Source organism: Engraulis encrasicolus, chromosome 7 (assembly GCF_034702125.1).
Source record: "Engraulis encrasicolus isolate BLACKSEA-1 chromosome 7, IST_EnEncr_1.0, whole genome shotgun sequence".
NCBI lineage: Eukaryota > Metazoa > Chordata > Actinopteri > Clupeiformes > Engraulidae > Engraulis > Engraulis encrasicolus.
In genome coordinates this window covers 7,975,680-7,997,803 of record NC_085863.1, presented here as the reverse complement: position 1 = coordinate 7,997,803, position 22,124 = coordinate 7,975,680, and the positions used below count along the sequence as shown (strand labels likewise).

General features: G+C 44.6%; 2 protein-coding genes across 2 annotated transcripts in view; one reads left to right on the top strand and one right to left on the bottom strand.

Annotated features, from left to right (window-relative positions):
* Nucleotides 1-1,785: 1,785 nt before the first annotated feature.
* Nucleotides 1,786-8,260, bottom strand: LOC134451938 (meiosis initiator protein-like). The gene is made up of 11 exons (XM_063202335.1): nucleotides 8,184-8,260; nucleotides 7,873-7,975; nucleotides 7,644-7,749; nucleotides 7,292-7,399; nucleotides 6,294-6,524; nucleotides 5,719-5,797; nucleotides 4,984-5,201; nucleotides 4,546-4,628; nucleotides 3,974-4,218; nucleotides 2,198-2,287; nucleotides 1,786-2,016 (listed from the first exon to the last, which is right to left on the bottom strand). Exons 1-11 carry the CDS (start codon nucleotides 8,234-8,236, stop codon nucleotides 1,857-1,859), a joined length of 1,476 nt encoding a protein of 491 aa, XP_063058405.1. The 5' UTR covers nucleotides 8,237-8,260; the 3' UTR covers nucleotides 1,786-1,856.
* A 9,960-nt stretch (nucleotides 8,261-18,220) lies between these two features.
* Nucleotides 18,221-22,124, top strand: part of qpctlb (glutaminyl-peptide cyclotransferase-like b) — a 15,362-nt gene continuing 11,458 nt past the window's right edge. The window contains exons 1-2 of the mRNA XM_063204200.1: nucleotides 18,221-18,291; nucleotides 21,859-21,867. Coding sequence (XP_063060270.1) covers nucleotides 18,221-18,291; nucleotides 21,859-21,867 — 80 coding nt within the window. The remainder of the gene's footprint in view (nucleotides 18,292-21,858; nucleotides 21,868-22,124) is intronic.

Sequence of the window (22,124 nt, the reverse complement as noted above, 5' to 3'; positions counted from 1 at the left end):
TTGACCAAAATAATCGTGATTATGATTTTTTTCCATAATCGTGCAGCCCTAACTTGAACATCAGATTTGGTATGTCACGTGAATCTCTCCCACTCATGTACAACAGAATATGTGTAGGTGCATTTGAGCTTCCATGAGTGTTTGTGAAATTTGGCTTTGAGCATTAAGCGTGTCTATGCGCAATGCAACCCGGCCCAGGACTTTGACTTTTCGATTTTGCCCCCCTTTGCATCTGAATTTGATACCCCTGCTGTAGAGTATGGAGTGATGAAGCAGAGAGTGACTATTTGGAGGCCGAGGCAAGACTACATCCCTGAGAGTATGTATGTATGTATGTGTAAGAATGCCATTTTATGCCCTAGCCTGCTGCCACATAAGGGACCACAATTCAAATAAGTCTTTAGACTTTTTGTGCACATTCCAGTCTATTTATCCCTTTCAATGTATGGTTCTTGTTGCTATACAATGATTTTACATATTATAGACTAAATAAATGAATAAATAAATAAATTCAAGGGTTGTCCGAATCAAGACAGGAAGGCAGAAAATGGTCCAAAGAAGTACTGAAGTACTACAACTCTCTAACAGCCTTCCGGGTAGGCTACCTAGGCCCCAGGACAGTAGGCCATGAGAGACATCTCACTAGGTGACCCAAAGCCATGATATAGAATTACACACCATGTAACTTCTGTGTGATCACAATTTATGTCCATTGTGTAACTGACCAGTACCAGTGTTTGTTCAGTGCTATTGCTTTAGGGTGCCAAGTTATTAAGATATCTAGATGCGATGCAATATGTAATGCAATATCTAGATGCAATGTTTCATCATAGCCAAACTTTAATCTCAAAACCATATTCTGGCCAACTTTTAAGTTAATTTTGAGGCGGCTATGGATAAATGAATATTTGTCAGACAACAGGAAATCAGAAAAAATGAACCGTTTATTTCCCATCATAAACTGAAACATTTGTAGTACAAAAACGCAGTCAAAACGTGATGCCACGTTGGTTAAATTATGGAAGGACATGTACAACTCCTGCTAAATTTTACTGATAACCAGCACATTGTAGTGTAGGATGAGGAGAGTAAAACATTTGGTCTTAATCTTAAATGTGAATGCTTGTATAAATATTGAATAAATAAAGTCAAGCATTTCACATACCACATCATAGAAATACTCGTTTCAACACTCATTCTGACTCTGTCTGCCCCATCTTCCAAAGCCTTTCTTCTCTTTTCAAAAATGTAATAAACAAATCTTCACAGAAATACAAACATGTAAGTTAATAAGATAAAACTTAAAAAAAGAATAGGTTAATATTCATCCTTGCCAGCCTAATCTTAAAATTGGAAAAGGAACATAAGAAATGAATACATGTAATGATGTACTGATGAATACATTTTAAATTATGTTAAGTAAAAAACTGTAATAAATGTAATTAATGCAAAAGTGTTAAAAAAGTAAACTATAAACTGACATATCATTTGTCCAATTGAAATCCATCCATGCGTCATCTTTATCCAGTGCAGTTCATTTAAAACCACGGAAACTTACAATGACAGACAAAGCTCAGGAATGTCGTAGAATGTAGTCTTTGGGATGTGAAATCAAGAAAGACCTTCAGACAGTTCCAGGTCCAGTGTGTGTGTGTGTGCGCGCGCGTGTGTGTTTGTGGCAATTCCTCATCATGTTCAGTGTGTGTGTGTGTGTGTGTGTGTGTGTGTGTGTGTTTGTGGCAATTCCTCATCATGTTCTGTGTTTGTGTGTGTGTGTGTGTGTGTGTGTGTGTGTGTGTGTGTGTGTGTGTGTGTGTGTGTGTGTTTTATTTTGTTGTGAGAGCTCCTGGTGGTGTTCAGGGCTTCCCTCTGGCGGTGGCACAGAGGCGTCGGTCGGCCAGGAGGAGGTGCAGGGGGCTGGGCTTGCACTCCTCTCCCTGGGCGTCCTCCTCCTCCTCCTCCTCCTGCATACGCACGTTACGGTTCTCCTGGCAGCTGTAACGCCGCGCCTTCAAACTGTGAATGACAAAAAAGGGCCCGTTATTCCAACTGGACTAACAACATGGTGCTTGTACCAGAGGTCTGAAAGATCACACCAAAAGTCCAAGTCTCTAAAGATGCTCAAAAGGCTTAATTTTTACTTTTTCTGCCAAGGTAAAGAGGACAAGGTAAAGACTTCAGAGAGGTGATAACTGACCAGTAGATGCGCCTCTCCGGCTTCGGCAGATGATGCCAGATGTTGGCCAGCGCTTTGGTCACCACAGTGGATGGGGTGCCTGGTCGAGATCTGTTTGAAGACATTCAGGAGTACAGTGGTCATATTTTACAGGTCACTAAAGGTTGTAGCCTCTTAACGCACAACGTTCCACCAGTGGAGCGCTGCAATTGTCACTGAAAAAAGTACAACTTTATACATAGGACTACACCACTATATCAATGAACAGAACCTTTAGTAATACATTTGTAACCGTTAATTTATAATGGGCCTTGTCTTACTGGGTTAAACTAACTTCACAATAAGAATACCAGCTGTGTACTTAACCGTATACAGATATAATTTACCATTGAGGCCATAATGGTGTCAATGGCTATACTATTAGATAGTAAAATCTTCAAGGGTTTCTCTCACTTCAAGTCAAGTCAAGTCAAGTCAAGTCAAGTTTATTGTCAATTTCTTTACATGCACTGGTCATACAAAGAATTTGAAATTGCGTTTCTTGCTCTCCCATGCAGACATAGACTAATCTAGGTAAGGACATAGACAGTATAGACATGGACATAAGACAGTATGGACATAGACATTGCTCATACAGACATTTAAAGTGCAAGACTGGACAACAGAAGACTTGTAGAGAACATACATTAAGAGGAGGTATTTTGTTGTGCTTTTTCTAAAAGTCCTTTATAGCGTTCTGACATAGTAATAGTAGCATTTGAAGAAAATAAATAATTAAAAAAGGTTTATTAAATACACCAGCAGCAGTATGTGTGTGTGTGTGTGTGTGTGTTTGTATGTGTTTTGCGTGCGTGTGTGTGTGTGTGTGTGTGTGTGTGTGTGTGTTTAGTGTTTAGTCTCACCCTTGGTATCTTGGGATATATTCATTAAGTATGTAGGCTTAAAAGCCCCTGCAATAAGCCCTAACATCAATAGCTCTCCCTTCAATCCTATCAATAATAAATCAATCTAAATTTAGTAACAGTCAGAAATGTGTTTAGTCACATCAATGGCAGTCAAGATGAGCAACCAAAATCCCTTTAGTCAAGTCATGCCAACTCAGTAGTAGACGCAATGAATGTGAGTGTACTCTTTAGTAAATGCATGCTTGTTAAGATTGTTTAGTTCATGCTTTTAGGATGTTTTGCCATTTATTATGTACATTTATTTGTAGAGATGCACCGGATCCTGATTTTTAGGATCCTGCCGGATACCGGATCCACTGCTTAAGATCCTGCTGGATCCGGAACCGGATACCTGATCCTACAAAAGGGTTGAAACATATAGTCTAAACGCACATGTGGGCCCTTTTTATTGTGTTGGCTCAAACTATTTTTTAGACTCATTGGCTTACTGCCACACTGCCTGCAACGGCCGCTTGCAAAGGGCTTTCACTCCATGCAGTGATTGGGGTTGTGAAAGACTGACTGAAAAGCCTAGGCTAGACATGCACCAGATCCTGATTTTTAGGTAACATGCCGTATACCGGATACACTGCTTAAGATCCTGCCGGACCCGGATCTTGTGAAAAACCCTGTTATCCTGCCGGATCCGGAACCAGAACCGGATCCGGTGCATCTTGTTTATTTGTATATTTAATGTAAACCGGTGACCCTTTCTTTCATTTCACTACATGTGTAAGTGTATGTGACAAATAAAGCACTCTGAGTTGAACTACGGCAGTTTCGTCAGTGGCCGTTAATGAGCCAAGCACAACCCCCATTACAGATACACACAAGGAAGGAGCGCTGGACTCACTCCAGGTAGAGCTTCCTGTTGATGCGGCAGAACATGATGAAGCCGTTGACGCATTTCTTCTTGGTGTCGGGGGCCGGCTTGGCCTGCACCTTGGCCCGCGGCTTACGGCGCCGCCGCCCCTGCATCAGCTTGGGGGTCCAGGTGACGTCGTCGCAGCCCGCCTCCTCCTCGTCACTCTGGGAGTGGGAGGGCACCACGGCCACCGCCCTCTTCCTGGTCTGGCTCTGGCTCGACCAATCAGGCACCTACAACGGAGGACAGGTGATAACATGCTTTAGATAGGAATGTCAGGCTTTATCGCTTGAAACGTTGAAAACGTTTGAAATTCTAAACCAGTTTTCCATTATGGTTTCATGTTATCATTTTATTATTGTAAACCATTTACTATACTGTAAGCTTTAGTTCTGACACATAACATCTATGGTGTGTACAAAAAAAAATCTCTACGAGTGACAGAATCGGTTTCAAATAAAGCTACATTAGAATTTTCACTTTGGCTGTAATTCTACACGGCATTCTGTATTGAACTTAAGTTAATTCACAAAAAAAGGGTATGGAGGAGTGGGCCTCACTGAGTCATCTGACTGGCTGGATGGAAGACTGGCGATTTTGGAGGCATTTCCGTCAGAGCTGACCCACACGTCCTCAAACAGAGCTGTAACACAATAGGGTGACTATAACAACAGGATCGGCGCTGCTTGATACTTATTAATGTAAAACCTGGATATGTACAGTAACTATCATTGAGCCTTTATTTCACATAAGGAGCATTGATCTCTTCTGAAGTGATGTTTTCGGAAAAATATTCATAATCTATAATTATAAAAAGGTGTTAAACTTCTGGCCATTCATTTGTGTCCACACTTTTTTTTTTTTAAATTCAGAACATCATCACATTATCTGAATATTACATAACCCGCCATCCCCCATCACCACCAACATCGCCACTACCATATGTAACACACATTTTCGTCATAACAGCACTTTGTGCTGGTGAGTGTTTGTCTTACTGTGAAGGTCCTCCTGTCCCTGGGGCAGTAGGTCGTGGTTGACCCCGCGCGTCGGGGAGGTCAGGAGGGAGGGGCTGAGGTTCAGGGTGAAGTCCGACATCAAGGAGGACATCCTGGGCATGAGGGGCGTGGAGAAGGAGCTGCACAACGACTGGCTCTCCTCGCTGGCCCGGGTGGCACCCCCACACATGTTCTCGCTCACAAACACCTGCAGGGACCTGAGGAAGGGCACAGAGATGGATAGCGGCGCTACAGTGAGTTGTTTCTAGATAGGCTCACTTGCAGCCACCTCCTCAACAGAGAATTGTCAATACAATACCACCTTGCAATGTTTAAAAAACTACACTACATACTGTTCTATCAACACTGTTTACATTGTATTTGGAGAGTCAATAACATAATTTACAGCTGCATATGATCTCATTACAACAGCCAGGTTATTGTGGCTAACAATGTAGTCCTGTTTTAATAACTGATGTTCTCTTCTGGTTTTATGCAGATGCAGTGTCTGAAATGTCTGACATGTGTATTGTGAGATTAGTGCTTAATTGTTTGTATGTGGTGAAACTTAAGACAAATTTCCACATTGTGGACTATAAAGTATTCGTATTTGTAATGTCTAAAGACTACACAGTCGAATTTTAAAGCTCTTGTGGTTGGTGGCGTTGAGCGTTGATTCAACACTGCAAGTTTTACTGTGCGTACACTTGCTAACACAGGGCCACATTTACACACCCTGATGATGGAGTTAACTGACTCTGTCCAGGACTGCCATCTTCACTGCTGGTTCGTCCATCACAGGCAGAACAGTGCCCTAGAAATAAAAAAAAGAGACAATTCATTTTGTATTCACTGTTCATTGGGCTGGTCGTTTGTTTCTGTGTTATCCTGCTTGTGTACATCTAACATACTGTTTTAGGGTCCATCTACCTGTCAATAGACTTATGGAAATGAACTTATGTACGGTATGTGGCTACTGTATGTATTTGGATTTTAAAATGTTAGTATACTGTGTGCTGTTCCTGTTTTAATCTAACTCAAAATTTAAAGTGATACTGTCCCATTTTTGGAAATAAGCTCATATTACACCTCACCTTGAGTTAAATAATTGAGTTTTACCTTTCTCCTGTACTTTCAACCATTTTCTGAGTATGGCAGTGCAAATTTTACCTCCATGCTAGCAGTTAACATTGAGTCATATGAGTCTGTAATATGAGCTTATTTCCAAAAATGGGACAGTATCATTTTAAGTAACAATACACACATTGACCAGGACAATGTAAACGGAATGATCCAAAACACATCTCTACCTCCAGAGGCAGCTCTGTCGTGCTGCAGCAGACCCATGCTGGAGGAGAGGGAGTTTGGGGAGCACGTGGACATGGAGTCCGAGTCCGAGATGGGCTCCGTCCAGCTGTACGCGCTCTGCCACATGGGTGGCCTCTGGCCCAGGCCCAAGGTCAGGCCATCCTCTTCCTCGGGCAGAACCTCCATCTTTATATCATCGTAGTCCAGCCCGTTTCTTAGGCTCAACAGTGGCCCTGTATATAGAATTCAGTGAGAAGACAGTGTAAAAAAATCTCTCCACTTTTAGGCACTGTTAATTCAACACTGTTCTGAGAATATATGGTCCCAAACGATTAAGCGAGTACTCAACTCTTTCAGTATTGCAGTAAACTCGACACTGTTTTGGAGAACATATGGCTTTGTAGTGTTCATTCAACAATCAAACAGTTGAATTTAACAGTAAAATTGAATGGGACCATACAGTAAATAATGAGAATGGCTTTTAATTAACACTGCATTTACTCTGTCTGTTCATTTGGATCACAAGGTGGCCTGCTATGTTAACAACCAGGTCTACTCCTCAGCATTTCTGTAACTGGACATAACATTAACGAATTGCTTAAAGGGACACTGTGTGAGATTTTTAGTTGTTTATTTCCAGAATTCATGCTGCCCATTCACTAATGTTACCTTTTTCATGAATACTTACCACCAGCATCAAATTCTACGTATTGATTATGACTGGAAAATTTTCACTTTTCATACATGAAAAAGGGGATCTTCTCCATGGTCCGCCATTTTGAATTTCCAAAAATAGCCATTTTTAGCAGCAAAAATTACTCTACTTGGACCATACTAGAAAATATTTGTTTATTACTTAGTAAACTTTCATGTAAAGATCAAATTTGGCAATAGGCGGCCCAGTTTCAATGAGCAGCATAGTTGCAGTACCTTTTTTGATCATTTCTTGCACAGTGCACCTTTAATTAATGAATCCCTTGACTTCCTTGGCTGTACGTACCAGCAGGTAGTTGGCCACTCAACTGGGAATGGGCACACGTGTGTTTGCATTTGGGCTGAGGAGCCTCCAACTCGGAAACAATGCTCTCCTCACTCTCGGATTCAGATTCTGCATAAACAACCACATCAAAATTTTAAATACAATAAATTGCCAACATACTTTTGTCTGACCTTGAAAACTACGAGCATGAGATTTCCTATATGTCACCCAGCCTACTAGTCAATTCACATTACTGTGCAAGTACGGTGTGTGAGATCAACGTGGGGCATAGTAAAACCAGGCTCATTCTGATCCTGCATCATACCAATGATATTTTGTGTAACTTTGACACCTTGTGTTAACTATGTCTTACCTGTTTCGTTTACTGGGAGACAGTTGGGGGGCAGACGACCCTTTAGATTCTGAATGTGCGTGTCAAGGAATTCGAAGTACCATAACATGTGGACCAGCGTCTCTTTCTGTGAACATAAATATGCATGGACACCAGTCTCATTTCTTACGTTCCATGGTAAACAACTAGAATGTAATTATTAGATAATGGTGGACACAGAGGGCCAGACAGTTCAACTTCACAACAATACCTTGGTGAGGCCTCTGCCATGCATGGTGTCAGATATAGGAAGCAAACTGGCGATTTCTCTCAGATTGTTGTTCCAATCTGTGCCAGAGGCGTGCTGCACTTCACTGAGACCAACACAAATCAAAGCATACAGTGTCATGGACATCTTGTCCAAGACTTGACTTACTTTGTGTAATGTGTAGGCTACCTTTAAAATTACCAACATTTACAAAAATGCTCTTTGAGACTTTGTTACTGTACTACATAATTAGACATACAGTATAACATAATTAGACATTTACACGCACAAAATACACCATAAACATTACTTACCGCCTTCTTCTTTGCGGTTTGACCCTCTGCTCTGAGACGTTAGTGCGTGCCATTTTAAAAACCGGTTTTAGCCAAGCAGTGGCTAGGGGGGAAAGGCAAATAGTAAGTTATGTCAACGGTTTTAGTTATGTCAAACTACTACATGTCTACTATTTTAAGATAAATGCCAAGTTTGCAATACAACCTTTTAAAAGTATCAATATATAGTTAGAAACTATGAATTATTTTGTAATGTACGAAGAACGGGTGGCAATGTGCCGCTTGCTAACAGACATGGGCCGTGGAAAAGCTAGCTGCGCAAATAGATCGAGTAAAGTTTACATTTTAAATGTTTGTTTACACTATACAAGTCTATATATTAATCAGCGAAGAACACGATTAATGGTTTTAATATCTGTGTTCACTTACCAATAAGAAATCAAATTCCAGAGTCAAATTTGCAAAAATGTCCAAAAATCTGCTTGGGTTCAGCAACGTAGGTTTGCGGTTATGGATGGCAAGTTCATTGATTGGTTGAACTTGGGGCTTTTACGATTTCACTGCCGCCAATCATAACGCATACAGAGACATTCGAAGTTCTTCATTTGTTCCTGATTGGATGACACGGTAGATCAAAAAGTAATTGGTTGTTGGCGTTGCTGCACAGTTGCCTTGCGGAAAGAATTCTTTCAACTGCTAATGTTCTACTTGTGGAAAATGTTGTGTTTCTTGGTTCTTATTTAGACTTTTCGCCACCCCTGGTTCTACTAAAGATTTTCTGGTTTTACTTTGTGAACTTAGTTTTGACCGCCCTCTGAACATGGATAGTCGTGTAAAATTCTAGAAATTCACTGTAACAACCCTACTCTTTAGCAAGATGGCATAAAATATTGACAGTCTAGGGATGAATACTTACTTAACCAGAGGCCTGGGGTAAACTGTGAAAATGTTTACTGTTGACTGCTGTGCATATGTTGGTTTGAGCCCCCACTCTGAGCTACATCTCAGAGACAAATATTTCAGCATTTTACAACACAGGTTATCAATCCACCACAACATTAACAAATGAAAGGTGAAACGTGAAAGTGTAATAATAAACGATCAGGAAACATTTATTTAAACCCCTTTTTGAGATCGACTCCCTTAACACAGAGTTCATGCTGTCAACAAAGACAAGTAATCAAACCCGAACAAACAAACAAAAGTACCCGGCCGGGGTTTCAAAACAAACAGTCATTGAAGGGCCCAGATGGCGCGCGGTGGAGCTCATTCATAAATTCCAACTGAAACGAAGGCTACCGGTACTCACTACCAGTTGCCGGTTACCGTAATCCACAGACAGCGTTGTTAAACGTCCAGCGATGTTCGTGCCCGTTACCATCACCGTGTCCGTCCCCCGGAACATCTCTCTCCGACACCTTGGACTCCTCTCGGTAAGGTAGCAGTCTACTGTCACTAGTGGTTAGCAGCAATCAACCACTGCTGATAGCGGCTGGCAAAGATGCGGCTGCGAAGCGGTTAGCTGCCGACTAGCATAGTCGCAAAACAGTGTCCAAACTCGTCCTCGCGATGAACAAAGTCAATAAAATACAAACATGACACCGACAGGAAACGTGTCGGTGAATCCTGGTAGTAATGTCTCTTAAGTCATGTTCACTGACTGCAAAGTAAATTAATCAAAGTCCGCTCAGGAACATCACAAAGAAGCAAACGTCTGATAGTTAACTCTCTCCTCACCTGAACCCCCCGTTCCCATGGCAACCCCCGTCAACAAATAGGATACCAGGAATAGAAACATAGCACCGTAAAGAGCCAATACCTATATCCATATGAAGCAACTGCAACGTTAAATACAAATTAAATCTCATAAGCAAAAATATATTAATACTCTCAATACCTTTGCATAGATTAGGCTTTAGCAAATGTCATGTTGGTTACAATTATGTTCAAGATTATTAACTCTCATATTAAATACAGTACCATACAATAAATGAACACACATCTACTTAGGCATTCCCCAGTCTTCAGGTGTGTTACATTCTCCCCCTACTGAAAAAGGGTCATGTCCTCATGACACAGGCAAAAAAAAAGAATAACAACCCCCCCCACACTCAAAACACACACACACACGCATAAAAAGTTTGCTACGTGTATCCTGAGTATTGGAACTATACTCAAACTTCTACTTAAGTCTAGAGCCTATCCATTTAAACAGAGTACTAACATACCGAGTACCAGTGGNTTGGGGGGCAACGTCCGACCCGTTGACTACAGGGCAGAGGGATAGGGAGGTTACTGAGGTGGGCTGCCCTGGGGAGTCATATGCCAGTCTTGCCGGTGCCCTTCTCACCCTCTGGGGTCTTCTGGCTTCATGTTCGGGACAGCTTGGTGTCCTTAAGTCATGGACAGACCTCTCGTGCCGGACTTGGCTCTCAGAGTCCTCAGTCGTCATCTCCTGTAGACCATCCGTTGGCTGCCTTCCCTTTTCAGCACCAGACAGGGGTGAGGGTGGACTTGACTCGGCGGTGGGCACGTGCTGAGCAGGCAGCAGGCTGGGAACAGAGTGACTGGGCGGGGAATCAGGCACAGGCATGTCTGCACCAGGGGAATTAGATGACAGGTCAGGGGCCTCAGCAGCGTACACATCCTGAGCAGACACCAGGCTGGGAACAGAGTGACTGGGCGAGGAATCTGGTAGAGGCAGAGGCAGGGGCAGAGGTATGTAGGCACCAGGGGAGTCTGGGGACAGCTCAGGAGGATTCCCATGGAGGATTAAACTAGGGCGAATAGGAGAGGCATCCTCACGGGAAAGAGCAGGTGAGTGTGTACCGGACTGACTTTCCAGAGGGTCTGAGTCATTGGGCACATCAGAGTCATCTTCATCAGTCTCTTGGATCATGGGTGGATAGAATACCACCAGCTCCTCCCCTTCTGACTCAGACGTGGACGGTCCACTGGCCATCCTTCTCTCCTCCTCCTCAGGCACTGGAGCTTGCCTCCTTCTCAGGCGCCGGCTGGATCGTCTCTTCGGTTCGTTCACAGTGTCTCTTGGGCTCAGTGAGACGTCTTGTCCTACCGGTAATAGCAGGTTGCGGTGTAGAACTTTGTCAGGTCCCACTCCATTCTCTGGTCTCAGCCTGTATACAGGTAAGTCTGGCATTTGACTCTGTACAATGTAGGGGTCTGAGCACCAACGGTCTGCTATCTTGTGTTTCCCTTGTAGGCCGACGTTCTTCAGCAACACTCTGTCACCAGGAGCAAGTGGACAGTAACGAACCCTCTGATCGTAAAGGCGCTTGTTTCCCTCGTTCCTCTTCCCAGCCATGCTTTCGGCCATCTGATAAGCAGCTTGAAGGTCTCTTCGCATGTTTGCAACATATCTTGCGTAAGACTTTGCGGATGAGTTGTCACTGGACACGCCAAAACACACATCAACTGGTAGCCGAGCTTCACGTCCAAACATCAAAAAGTAGGGACTGTAACCTGTACTGTCATTCTTTGTGCAGTTGTAGGCATGGACGAGGTAACTGATGTGCTGGCTCCATTTTCCCTTTTGCTCTGGTTGTAGCGTGCCGAGCATATTGAGCAGTGTCCTGTTGAAACGCTCAGGCTGCGGATCTCCCTGCGGGTGATATGGGGTGGTCCTTGACTTCTTCACTCCCAGCATGCCTAGCAGTTCATGGATTAGACGACTCTCAAAGTCTCTGCCCTGGTCCGAGTGCACTCTGTTAGGTAGGCCATAGTGAATGAAGAACTTCTCCCATAGTACTTTGGCAACTGTCATGGATGTCTGATCTTTTGTGGGAAACGCTTGTGCATACCTGGTGTAGTGGTCAGTGACAACAAGCACATTGCAGATGTTCTTGGAATCTGGCTCCAGGGACAAAAAGTCGATGCAGATGAGGTCCATTGGCCCATCACTACTGAGGTGGGAAAGCTCAGCAGCTCTGGTGGGCAAGGTCTTTCACTGGATGCATCTAGCACAGTCCTTGCAGTGCTTATCAATCTCTACCTTCATCCTGGGCCAGTAGAATCTCTCTCGCACAAGCCCATATATCTTCTCAAACCCCAGGTGGCCAGACTGGTTGTGTAGGGACTGCAGCACTGTCTCTCTGAACTCTTTAGGGAGCAACAACTGCTGACGAGATGGAGCATTAGGTGGCTTTGACACACGGTAGAGGACAGAGTTCTTTAACTGAAGTTTCTCCCACTCTTTCAGCAACAGTGGGATGTCTGGATGCACCCTTCTGTCAGCAGAACGGCAGTCTTTTTGGGCTACAGCATTCATGACTTCTCCAATGCATGGGTCTGCTTGCTGGGACCGTGCAATCTGCCCTGTGCTCAACTGGGGGAGATGGTGTGTTGTCACAGCTGAAACATTGCAGAAAGCCCTGGGAACAGCTTGCTTGGGGGCACCAATAAGGTCTATGGCTCTGTGGGGCAGAGGGTGTTTTGAACAGCAGGCATGGGACACTTGGCACATTGCTTTGACACCAGCCGATGGAATGTGCTCACGGCGTGACAAACCATCCGCATCTATGTTCTGCTTTCCAGGTCGATACTTAAGGCTGAACTCGTAAGTCGACAGTGCTGCCAGCCAGCGGTGTCCAGCTGCATCTAACTTGGCTGTAGTGAGGACATAGGTGAGTGGGTTGTTGTCTGTGTGTACTTCAAACCTCACCCCATACAGGTAGTCATGCAGCTTTTCTGTAACAGCCCACTTAAGCGCCAAGAATTCCAACTTGTGTGTAGGGTAATTCTTCTCGGACTGGGAGAGACTTCTGCTTACATATGCAACTGGACGCAGACCACCTCCTTGATCTTGGTACAGCACACCTCCCAAACCTTCGCGGCTGGCATCCACATGAAGGGTGTAGGGATACTGTGGGTCTGCAAAGGCCAGGACAGGTGCTTCTGACAGGCACTGCTTGAGCGTCTCAAAAGCTGCATCACACTCAGGACTCCATCTGGATCCGAACGGCTCTGAAGCATGGAACATCTGCTGTGGCTCTTGGTTTGGATTTGCCTGGGTCGCATTGTTGTCTTTCCTAGACTTTGCACGGGGTACACCAGCTGGTATGCAGCCCTTCAGCAGCTGGTTAAGTAGGTAGCAAATTAGTGAGTAGCCTTTCACAAACCGCCTGTAATACCCACTGAAACCCAGGAAAGAGCGGAGGGTAGAGATGATGTTCGGGCGTGGCCAGGACTTCACAGCCTCTACTTTACCAGGATCTGTGGAAACACCTTCCCTGGAAACAATGTGCCCCAGGTAGTTCACAGAGGTGCAGCAGAATTGGCATTTGTCCAGTGACAACTTTAATCCCTCCTCTTTCAATCTGTCTAAGACCTTCAGGGGTCGTCGTTCGTGTTCTTCCAGTGTTCTCCCAAACACTATCAAGTCATCAAGGTACACTAACACTTCTAGCAGGTTCATGTCGCCCACCGTTCTCTCCATGGCACGCTGGAAGGTGGCAGGAGCACCAGAGATTCCTTGGGGCATTCGTTCAAACTGGTAAAACCCAGCAGGACAGATGAACGCAGTCTTGTCTTTGTCAGCCTCACTCAGGGGTATCTGATAGTATCCACTCCTCAGATCAAGCACGCTGAACCACTGGCTTCCACTCAGGCAGGCAAGTGCATCCTCAACTCTGGGCACTGTGTATTGGTCAGGGACAGTCCGTCTGTTCAGTGTCCTGTAGTCTACACACATGCGAATGGTGCCATTTTTCTTTCGCACCACCACAATGGGAGATGCATAGGGGCTTCGAGACTCTGAAATGATGCCAGCTTTGAGGAGTTGATCCAGATGCTGTCTCACATCAGCCACATCACCTGGGGGCAGACGCCTGGAGCGTTCTCGGAATGGCTTCCCCTCTGTCACCCGTATGGTGTGCTCAGTGTTCTTTGCGCACCCCACATCAAACTCTCCTTGGGAGAAGACCTCTTTCCGTTGAATCATCTTCCTGCACAGTCTTTCTTTCCATTCATTTGGCACTGGAGAGTCAGCGAAGTTGAATGCATCAGATGTCAGCACATTGGAGTCATTTTGTGTTGTGGGGCCTTTATCCACAATATCCACTGGGAACAGCTGAGCAATGGGCATTCTTCTGTTGAGCTTAACTTCTCGAGTCGACATGTTCCTGACAATGACTGTAATGCGACGGTTCTGCATCTCTTCAGCTGTCTTGAGGATAGGAATGACCATGAGCTCATCAGGAAAGGTTCCTTCTTCAGTCTGCTCTACCAGCACACTCTGGGTGTTCACAGGGTGAGGGAACTTTGGGATGCCACTGATGGTCACTGTTGCACCCGGGGGTATTGTCTTCTGCCTAGCCTCAGCGAGCCACACCGTGCCCCTCTTCATTTCTGCTGCCTCCTTGTCAGGTACTTTCTGAAGCCTCTTGTACGCCTCTTTAATTTCAGGATGCACCCTCATGGTTGTCAAGAAGTCATCTCCTCCTCTTAATTTACAGGACTTGAACAAACGTTGTACTACCGAGGTGTTAGTGCCAACTATAATGGATGCCTCTCCTCTGACTGTCGGGTCTGGACACACAAGCACAAGTGCCTCTACTGTCTCTGTCACTCCCACTACGTCACTGTTAAATTCAAGACTTAAGCATAAATAGCCATCATAGGGATATTCCTCCGCACTGAGTCCCCATAACTCCAAGCAATGAATTGGAGTCAGTGGTATGTGCTTCAAGTACTTGTTGTAAAACGAGCGGTAAAGAAGGGTGACTTGAGATCCGCTGTCCAGTAAAGCTTTAGCATATATGTCTTCAATTCTGACTGAGACAACAGAGCTAGGGCCAACAAGGCCTACTGGGAGCACAGCTTTCTGTCCTTGCAGCGGTTTGCACTTTGTGGAACGGGTCATCACCGGGACACCAGTTCGTTCCTTTACTGGGCCCCTGGGAAGTTTCCCGTCGGCCGTTTCAGCTTTAAGAGGCGTTGGTTGACTTTTCTGAGGTTCTCTGCATTCTGGCATTCACGTGCGAAGTGGCCATCTTCCCCGCACTTGTAGCAGAAAACACCAACTCGGTCCTGTCGTGCTCTGAGTGTGCTCTCCAGTCTTGTCTCCATTCTTTGGTTGGGTCTCTGGGAGGTAATTTGGGGTGCTGCTGAGGGCGATGAAACGGAAAAGGAGAGCAGCCGTGTCATCTCATTCTTAAGGTGTTGCACCTCTTTGGTCAGACTCTCAACAGAATGGACATGTTCAGTAGACACTGGACTGGGGCAAGAAAACACTGCAGGGCTGGTGCTGTACTCAACAGGAGCGACCGTAGCAGAGACAGCGACATGACTGACAGTCGACCTTTCAAAGATCAGAGCCTCCTCTGCTCTCACTTCACGCAACAGCTGAGTGAAACTGGGTGGAGGCTTGAATTTGTAGATCAACATGATGCGGAGTGCAACCAGGTCGTTAGGCAGGGCGCCCCGTGCCACTTGGTCAATGCGGGTCTCATCCATGTCTCGTAGCAGAATTCCACCTTTTCTGAACACAGAGTGCAGTAGCTTGTCAATTCTCAGGAGGTATGTAGAGAGTTTTTCACCTTGCAGCTGAAATGTGTTACGGAACTTGAACATGAGGTCTAAGGCACTCTCAGTGGTTCCAAATGCGGTTTCCAATGCTGCCAAGTAATCATCTGCCGTCGAACTGGGGTTACTCACTCTCAAACATCGCACAATATCTGCTGCTGGGCCTTTAACCCATTGAGGTCTAAGTGCCCTTGAGAGGGCAATTTGACATGTCTCTAAAAACAAATCTGTAACTCTGTGAGTTTTTGTCATTGAGACACATAAGTTACACCATTAGAAACCTCAGACCTTTCAGATGTCAAATATATATATATTAAATAAATTATATAGCTGGCCCAATTTAAAGAAAGTGAAAAGAAATCTTCGCATATTCTATACTCTCTGCCTGTAGCAGCCACACGTATAGCTATTCACATGTAAAGTACCAGTGCTTGAGTGGCTATTCAGAGGTGACAACACGCCCCTTTCAGGTAGGGTAAACACAGCAGACGTAGAGTGACAGGGGGGTTGGGGCTATCAGAGCACATGGGGATTGACAGGGGGGTGTGGGCCATTAGAGGTTTTTCACACCTATCTCATTAGTATTCAAATGAGACAGGCAGTGGCAGTGACATAGTCATTCTTTTTTGCATTTTGTATGAAAACAACAAAACATTTCTAAATGCCCTTTTCACTTTTATGCTGCCAACACATTTGTTTACAAGATTCAAACTTCAAAAGTCTTGGCTAGATATATTTATTGTGTGTTTTCTTGAACTTTTTGAAGACGTCTGAACCCTGTTTTTTTGTACAGTTGTGTTTATACTCAATTTAAATAAATCATGTTTGTATGACATCCATTTTTTTTTTTCAGATTATTTCTTGTCAGGCTTTTCACAATACAACCATATATTCCACTTTTGCATAGATGCTTACTGTTAGCTGAAAATACTTGAAAATGTCAGGGTGGTGCAAGCAGCCTAAAAGCCTCTGAAAGGCCTTAGACCTCAGAGGGTTAAGTTAAGACATTCAACGATTTTCTGCTTCTTCAGGGGGTCTGAACACTTCCACTCATCAAGCAGGTGCGTCATCTGTTCTGCCCAAGCATCATATTCCTCTTCTCCAGGCGGTGTTGGTTTGATACCTGAGAACACTCTAAGCTTTCGGTGGACTGGATTTTCCACTGGAGCTGCCTGACATTTGTCCACTAAAGAGGTGATGGCATTGACAAGCTGCATGTTCAGGTCTAATGATGCTGGTGGTGACATGGTAGGGGATGGCATTTCAGGGTTTGGCATGGCTGACATGGGCATAACAGGCAATTTCACTGCAGGCTTGGCAGGGGTTGGCATGGCTGACATGGGCATAACAGGCAATTTCACTGCAGGCTTGGCAGGGGTTGGCATGGAAGGGGTTAACAGGCCTTGCACATCAGCAACAGTCTTTCCCTCATGAGCCAGGAAGGCTTTCAGCTTGGCTTCAAAATCTTCCTCTGGGGGAATCTTCATAGACGAGGCTGCAGCAGCCACACTGACCACCCAGGGAGCCACCTCAGTACTAAGGGTTACCTGCTTAGGCATCTGAACTACACTGACATCCTGTGATATCTCAAGGAGAATTAACTGAGTCTTTCCACAAGCTGCCAGAAACCGACCTATGATTTTGGACCTCCCAAAAACTAGTGCATTATCTAATGTGTTGTACACAACCTCATCAGTAACATTTACTGGCACATTACTAAGCACTATTGCTCTTTTAAAATCAATACCCCTGTCCTTACACCAAATAATAACCTGTTCCTCCTCCATATTTCATTAGTGTAAATGAATATACTAGTAGGCCTATTATTTTCTTCAACTTGTCAACACCGTCTACTCACAGTGGTATCAGTAAAATCACAAATGTTATCACATAGCAACATTGAAACACAAAATATTACAAATATAAAATTCACATGGCAATTAAATTCCCATTGACCTTTAAAACACAGCAATCAACTTCAATCCCGGACGAAAGTCCCCACGTGTAGCGACCCTGCTCTTTAGCAAGATGGCATAAAATATTGACAGTCTAGGGATGAATACTTACTTAACCAGAGGCCTGGGGTAAACTGTGAAAATGTTTACTGTTGACTGCTGTGCATAGGTTTTTGTTGAGCCCCCACTCTGAGCTACACCTCAGAGACAAATATTTCAGCATTTTACAACACAGGTTATCAATCCACCACAACATTAACAAAATGAGAGGTGAAACGTCAAAGTGTAATAATAAACGATCAGGAAACATTTATTTAAACCCCTTTTGTGATCGACTCCCTTAACACAGAAGTCATGCTGTCAACAAAGACAAGCGATCAAACCCGAACAAAAACAAACAAAAGTACCCGGCCGGGGTTTCAAAACAGTCATTGAAGGGCCCAGATGGCGCGCGGTGGAGCTCATTCATAAATTCCAACTGAAACGTAGGCTACCGGTACTCACTACCAGTTGCCTCATAGGTTACCGTAATCCACAGACAGCGTTGTTAAACGTCCAACGATGTTCGTGCCCGTTACCATCACCGTGTCCGTCCCCCGAACATCTCCCTCCGACACCTTGGACTCCTCTCGGTAAGGTATCAGTCTACTGTCACTAGTGGGTAGCAGCAATCAACAACTGCTGATAGCGGCTGGCAAAGATGCGGCTGCGAAGCGGTTAGCTGCCGGCTAGCATAGTCCAAAAACAGTATCCAAACTCGTCCTCGCGATGAACAAAGTCAATAAAACACAAACATGACACCGACCGGGAACGTGTCGGTGAATCCTGGTATGAATGTCTTTTAAGTCATGTTCACTGACTGTGAAGCAAATTAATCAAAGTCCATGAGGAACATCACAAAGAAAAGCGTCTGACTTTTTACTTTTCTCCTCAGCCGAACCTCCCGTTCCCCTGGCAACCCCCGTCAACAAATAGGATACCAGGAATAGAAACATAGCACCATAACAAGCCAATACCTATATCATATGAAACAACTGCAACGTTAAATACAAATTAAATCTCATAACCAAAAATATATTAATACTCTCAATACTTTTGCATAGATTAGGCTTTAGCAAATGTCATGTTAAGAATTATTACCTCTCATATTAAATACCATACGATAAATGAACACTCAATCTACTTAGGCATGACAGGATATTACAATAAATGTAAACACCGTGAATGTCAACTGGGATTACTATAGGGCAGACAGTGCTTAACTTCCGACAGTTACCATGAGCGATGCGTCTCATCCCATCCGTCTCCGCCACGCCTCTTCACAGACTACGAATCCCACCTCAGCCCTTTGGATGGCGGTAGTGCGCAACCCTTGTCAGCTGCCACCAAACGCAACAGTAAGGGAAGAAGAAGGGGGGACAACGCCCCCTTAGGAGACCAAACTTGAGCACATCCATTTACATTGTGTGGGCGGAGTTCAGGGTATCTCCTTCTTATGGGGCACCTAAGTCAGGTGGGCGTGACTTAGGTGCCCCATACCAGAGATTCTCTAAGCTATGAGAAAGCCATCTCTCATTGGCTCCCATTATAGCACCGTTGGCGAACGCAGCCAAGTAAAAGATGAATGGGAGCCTATTGGGCTAAATGGCTCAGCAGGGATTTGTGACGGTTCTGTTCTCTGGTTTGTAAAGATGTGTGCACATTCTGTCCCTTATCATGGAAGTTGTATTAGAAGTGAAGTTAAAGGTTCCTGACATGGCTTTGTTCTCCCAAAGACGTGTTAGTTTTGTCCTGCAACACGCTAGCATTCGGCTAATACCTGCTGGCTGAGGAATCTCTGCGACTATTCACGACCAGAGCTGACGAGAGACGTACTCTGACTGATCCTAGCAGAGACATCTACGGTCACACACCTCAAAACCCCCCACCGCCGTCCAACATGTTAATTGAAGGTGCCTAAATTCTTAAGGATGAGCGCAGTCATTTCCTTTACCCCATGTACACATGCTGCTTTTCCACCACCTTAAATGCAATAAATAACAGGTGTCCGTAACAATCCTAACATAACTTTAAACACATCGACATCTGAAGTCAGACTTAAAACTACAAAACAAATGGAGTAGTGCCATAGTGCGATTGTCACGTGTTATGTCATTGCTATAGTTGAAATAAGGGTCATTTTCACGAATCTAACACTTGACAAGATGCAAACGTGTCGGCAAATGCTTTCACTTACTCATATCTATCGAACGCGACTTCATTGTTTCCAGGGAAAAAATCACACGGGCAGATAGTTCTATGAGAAGCGTACAGCCCCATTGGCACCCATTCATTATTTACTTGGCTGCGATAACATAGCTGCAGTGCCACTCCTGGCCACACCAGCTAGTGGTCGTTCTTGTACAATATTCCATTTTCTTTGCCCATACCATTCTCTGTTTGAACATTCACTTGTTGCTGAACGAGGAAGTGGCAGCATGCCGGTGATCTGGTCTGTTAAATGTTACAGAACTGTTACACAGTATTTCTAACCAAATAAACTTCTATGAATTGAAATAGCCAGTTTGCAAGTGATGTTTGTTACTCATTAGATATCGCTAAACAGATGGAAGTTGATAAATGAATGACGCTACGAAATGCGCGTTTTCAAATGCGGTGGAATGTAAATACTGAAACATGCTGGTAGGCACTTGTTACAACGCTTGGTAAAAGTTCTAGGTAAGTGTGGGAAATGGGGGTGATAAATGACCAAACAATGAACCAGGGAAATAAAAACAGTAGTTTACCCTCGTTGGAAGAGCTGGTTGGTTGCTCAACGAGATGGCTGCATTATGCAGTCTGCATGCTGGTGAGTTGAATGCTACAGAAATGTTTTACAATATTTTAATTTAGCCAGTTTGCAAGTGATGTTTGCTATAGATGTCGCTAAAACAGATTGAAGTTGATAAATGAATGACGGTATGAAATGCGCGTTTTGAAAGGCGGTGGAAATTAGACACTGAAACATATGCCGGTAGACACTCAGTTACAACGGTAGGTAAAAGATGGCAAATGGTGGTGATTATTGACTGAACAATGAACCAGAGAATTCAAATCAGTAAACCTACAGAAAATGGATGGAGCTGAACCATTCTCCCTGTAGGCCTATTACATACACATGCCATGTCATTCAGAATCCACATTAAAATAGGATGCATCTGAAAGTCTAAAACTTTGTGGCAGCCTGCAAGGCTGTTTACTTTACTCCATGAGTGGGGGAGGGGTGACGCAGCAGCGTGCATTACGGTTCTGCCAGCAACACAGAGCTGCCTGTCTGTAGTCAAAATCTCGGGGTGGGCGTATCGGCCAAAACCGCATGCGTATCGGCCGATGCCGATACACTTAATAAACGCAAATATCGGCCCGATATATCGGCCGGCCGATATATCGGTCGACCCTTAATCAGTATAATAGCAATAGTTATATAAAGTAGATGGGGTAGCAGCATTGTATGCAGCATGTTGTATTGTCTTATGTTCCAGGACTGAGGTAGTGCAGGTAAGGTGCAGTCCCATGGTACAGTACCGTGTGTGTGTGTGTGTGTGTGTGTGTGTGTGTGTGTGTGTGTGTGTGTGTGTGTGTGTGTGTGTGTGTGTGTGTGTGTGTGTGTGTGTGTGTGTGTGTGTGCGTGTGTGCGCGTGTTCTTGTGGGGTAGTGCAGGTCCAGTCCACTAGTGGAATACAAAAAGTCAAGGATGTGCTGTACTACACACTGTGCAGTCCAGCATGGTCCAATTGGTCCAGTGGTCAATTGGCAGCATTTAGCAGCATTGTAGGTGCAAGTCTCGTAGTGCAAGCAGTTCTTGGACTCTCAGAGAGTGCAGGTAAGGTGCAGTCGCATGGGGCAGTTCCATAGGGGTTGTGTGTGTGTGTGTGTGTGTGTGTGTGTGTGTGTGTGTGTGTGTGTGTGTGTGTGTGTGTGTGTGTGTGTGTGTGTGTGTGTGTGAGAGAGAGAGTGTGTGTGAGTGTGTATCTGTGAGAGTGTGAGTGTGTGTCAGAGAGAGTGAGAGAGAGAGAGAGAGAGAGAGAGAGAGAGAGAGAGAGAGAGAGAGAGAGAGAGAGAGAGAGAGAGAGAGAGAGAGTGTCTTAGCTTCCTGTCTGCCTGGTGGCTGGAGCAGACAGTGTGTGTGTCCGTGTGTACATATACCATTTGTCCTGCAGATTTGAGGAGTAAGTAATTATGACTGGGATGGCTGAGGTCCTTGGCATTGGCAATACTCCTGGTCATGGACCTGCATTTGATGTGTTGTAGATGTCCACGTTGGGGAGGGAGGCATTGATGGACTGTGCCGCTGAGGCTCCCTGGGGTGAGTTGTTCGAGCTTAGTGCCGGTCATTGTAACAAGGGGTTCAGCAGGTGTGTTTGGGTTGCAACCCAGTCTCACTCTTTGTGTTCCAGACCAGATAGCAATCGATCTACTGACATAC

Excerpts from the sequence above, each read along its gene's own strand:
- LOC134451938 (XM_063202335.1), bottom strand. The coding sequence starts at position 8,236 with ATGGCACGCACTAACGTCTCAGAGCAGAGGGTCAAACCGCAAAGAAGA. Across the intron at positions 6,525-7,291 it reads GAGTGGCCAACTACCTGCTG|GGCCACTGTTGAGCCTAAGA; the intron begins GTACGTACAGCC and ends TTCTATATACAG. Across the intron at positions 5,202-5,718 it reads CAGTTAACTCCATCATCAGG|GTCCCTGCAGGTGTTTGTGA; the intron begins GTGTGTAAATGT and ends GCCCTTCCTCAG.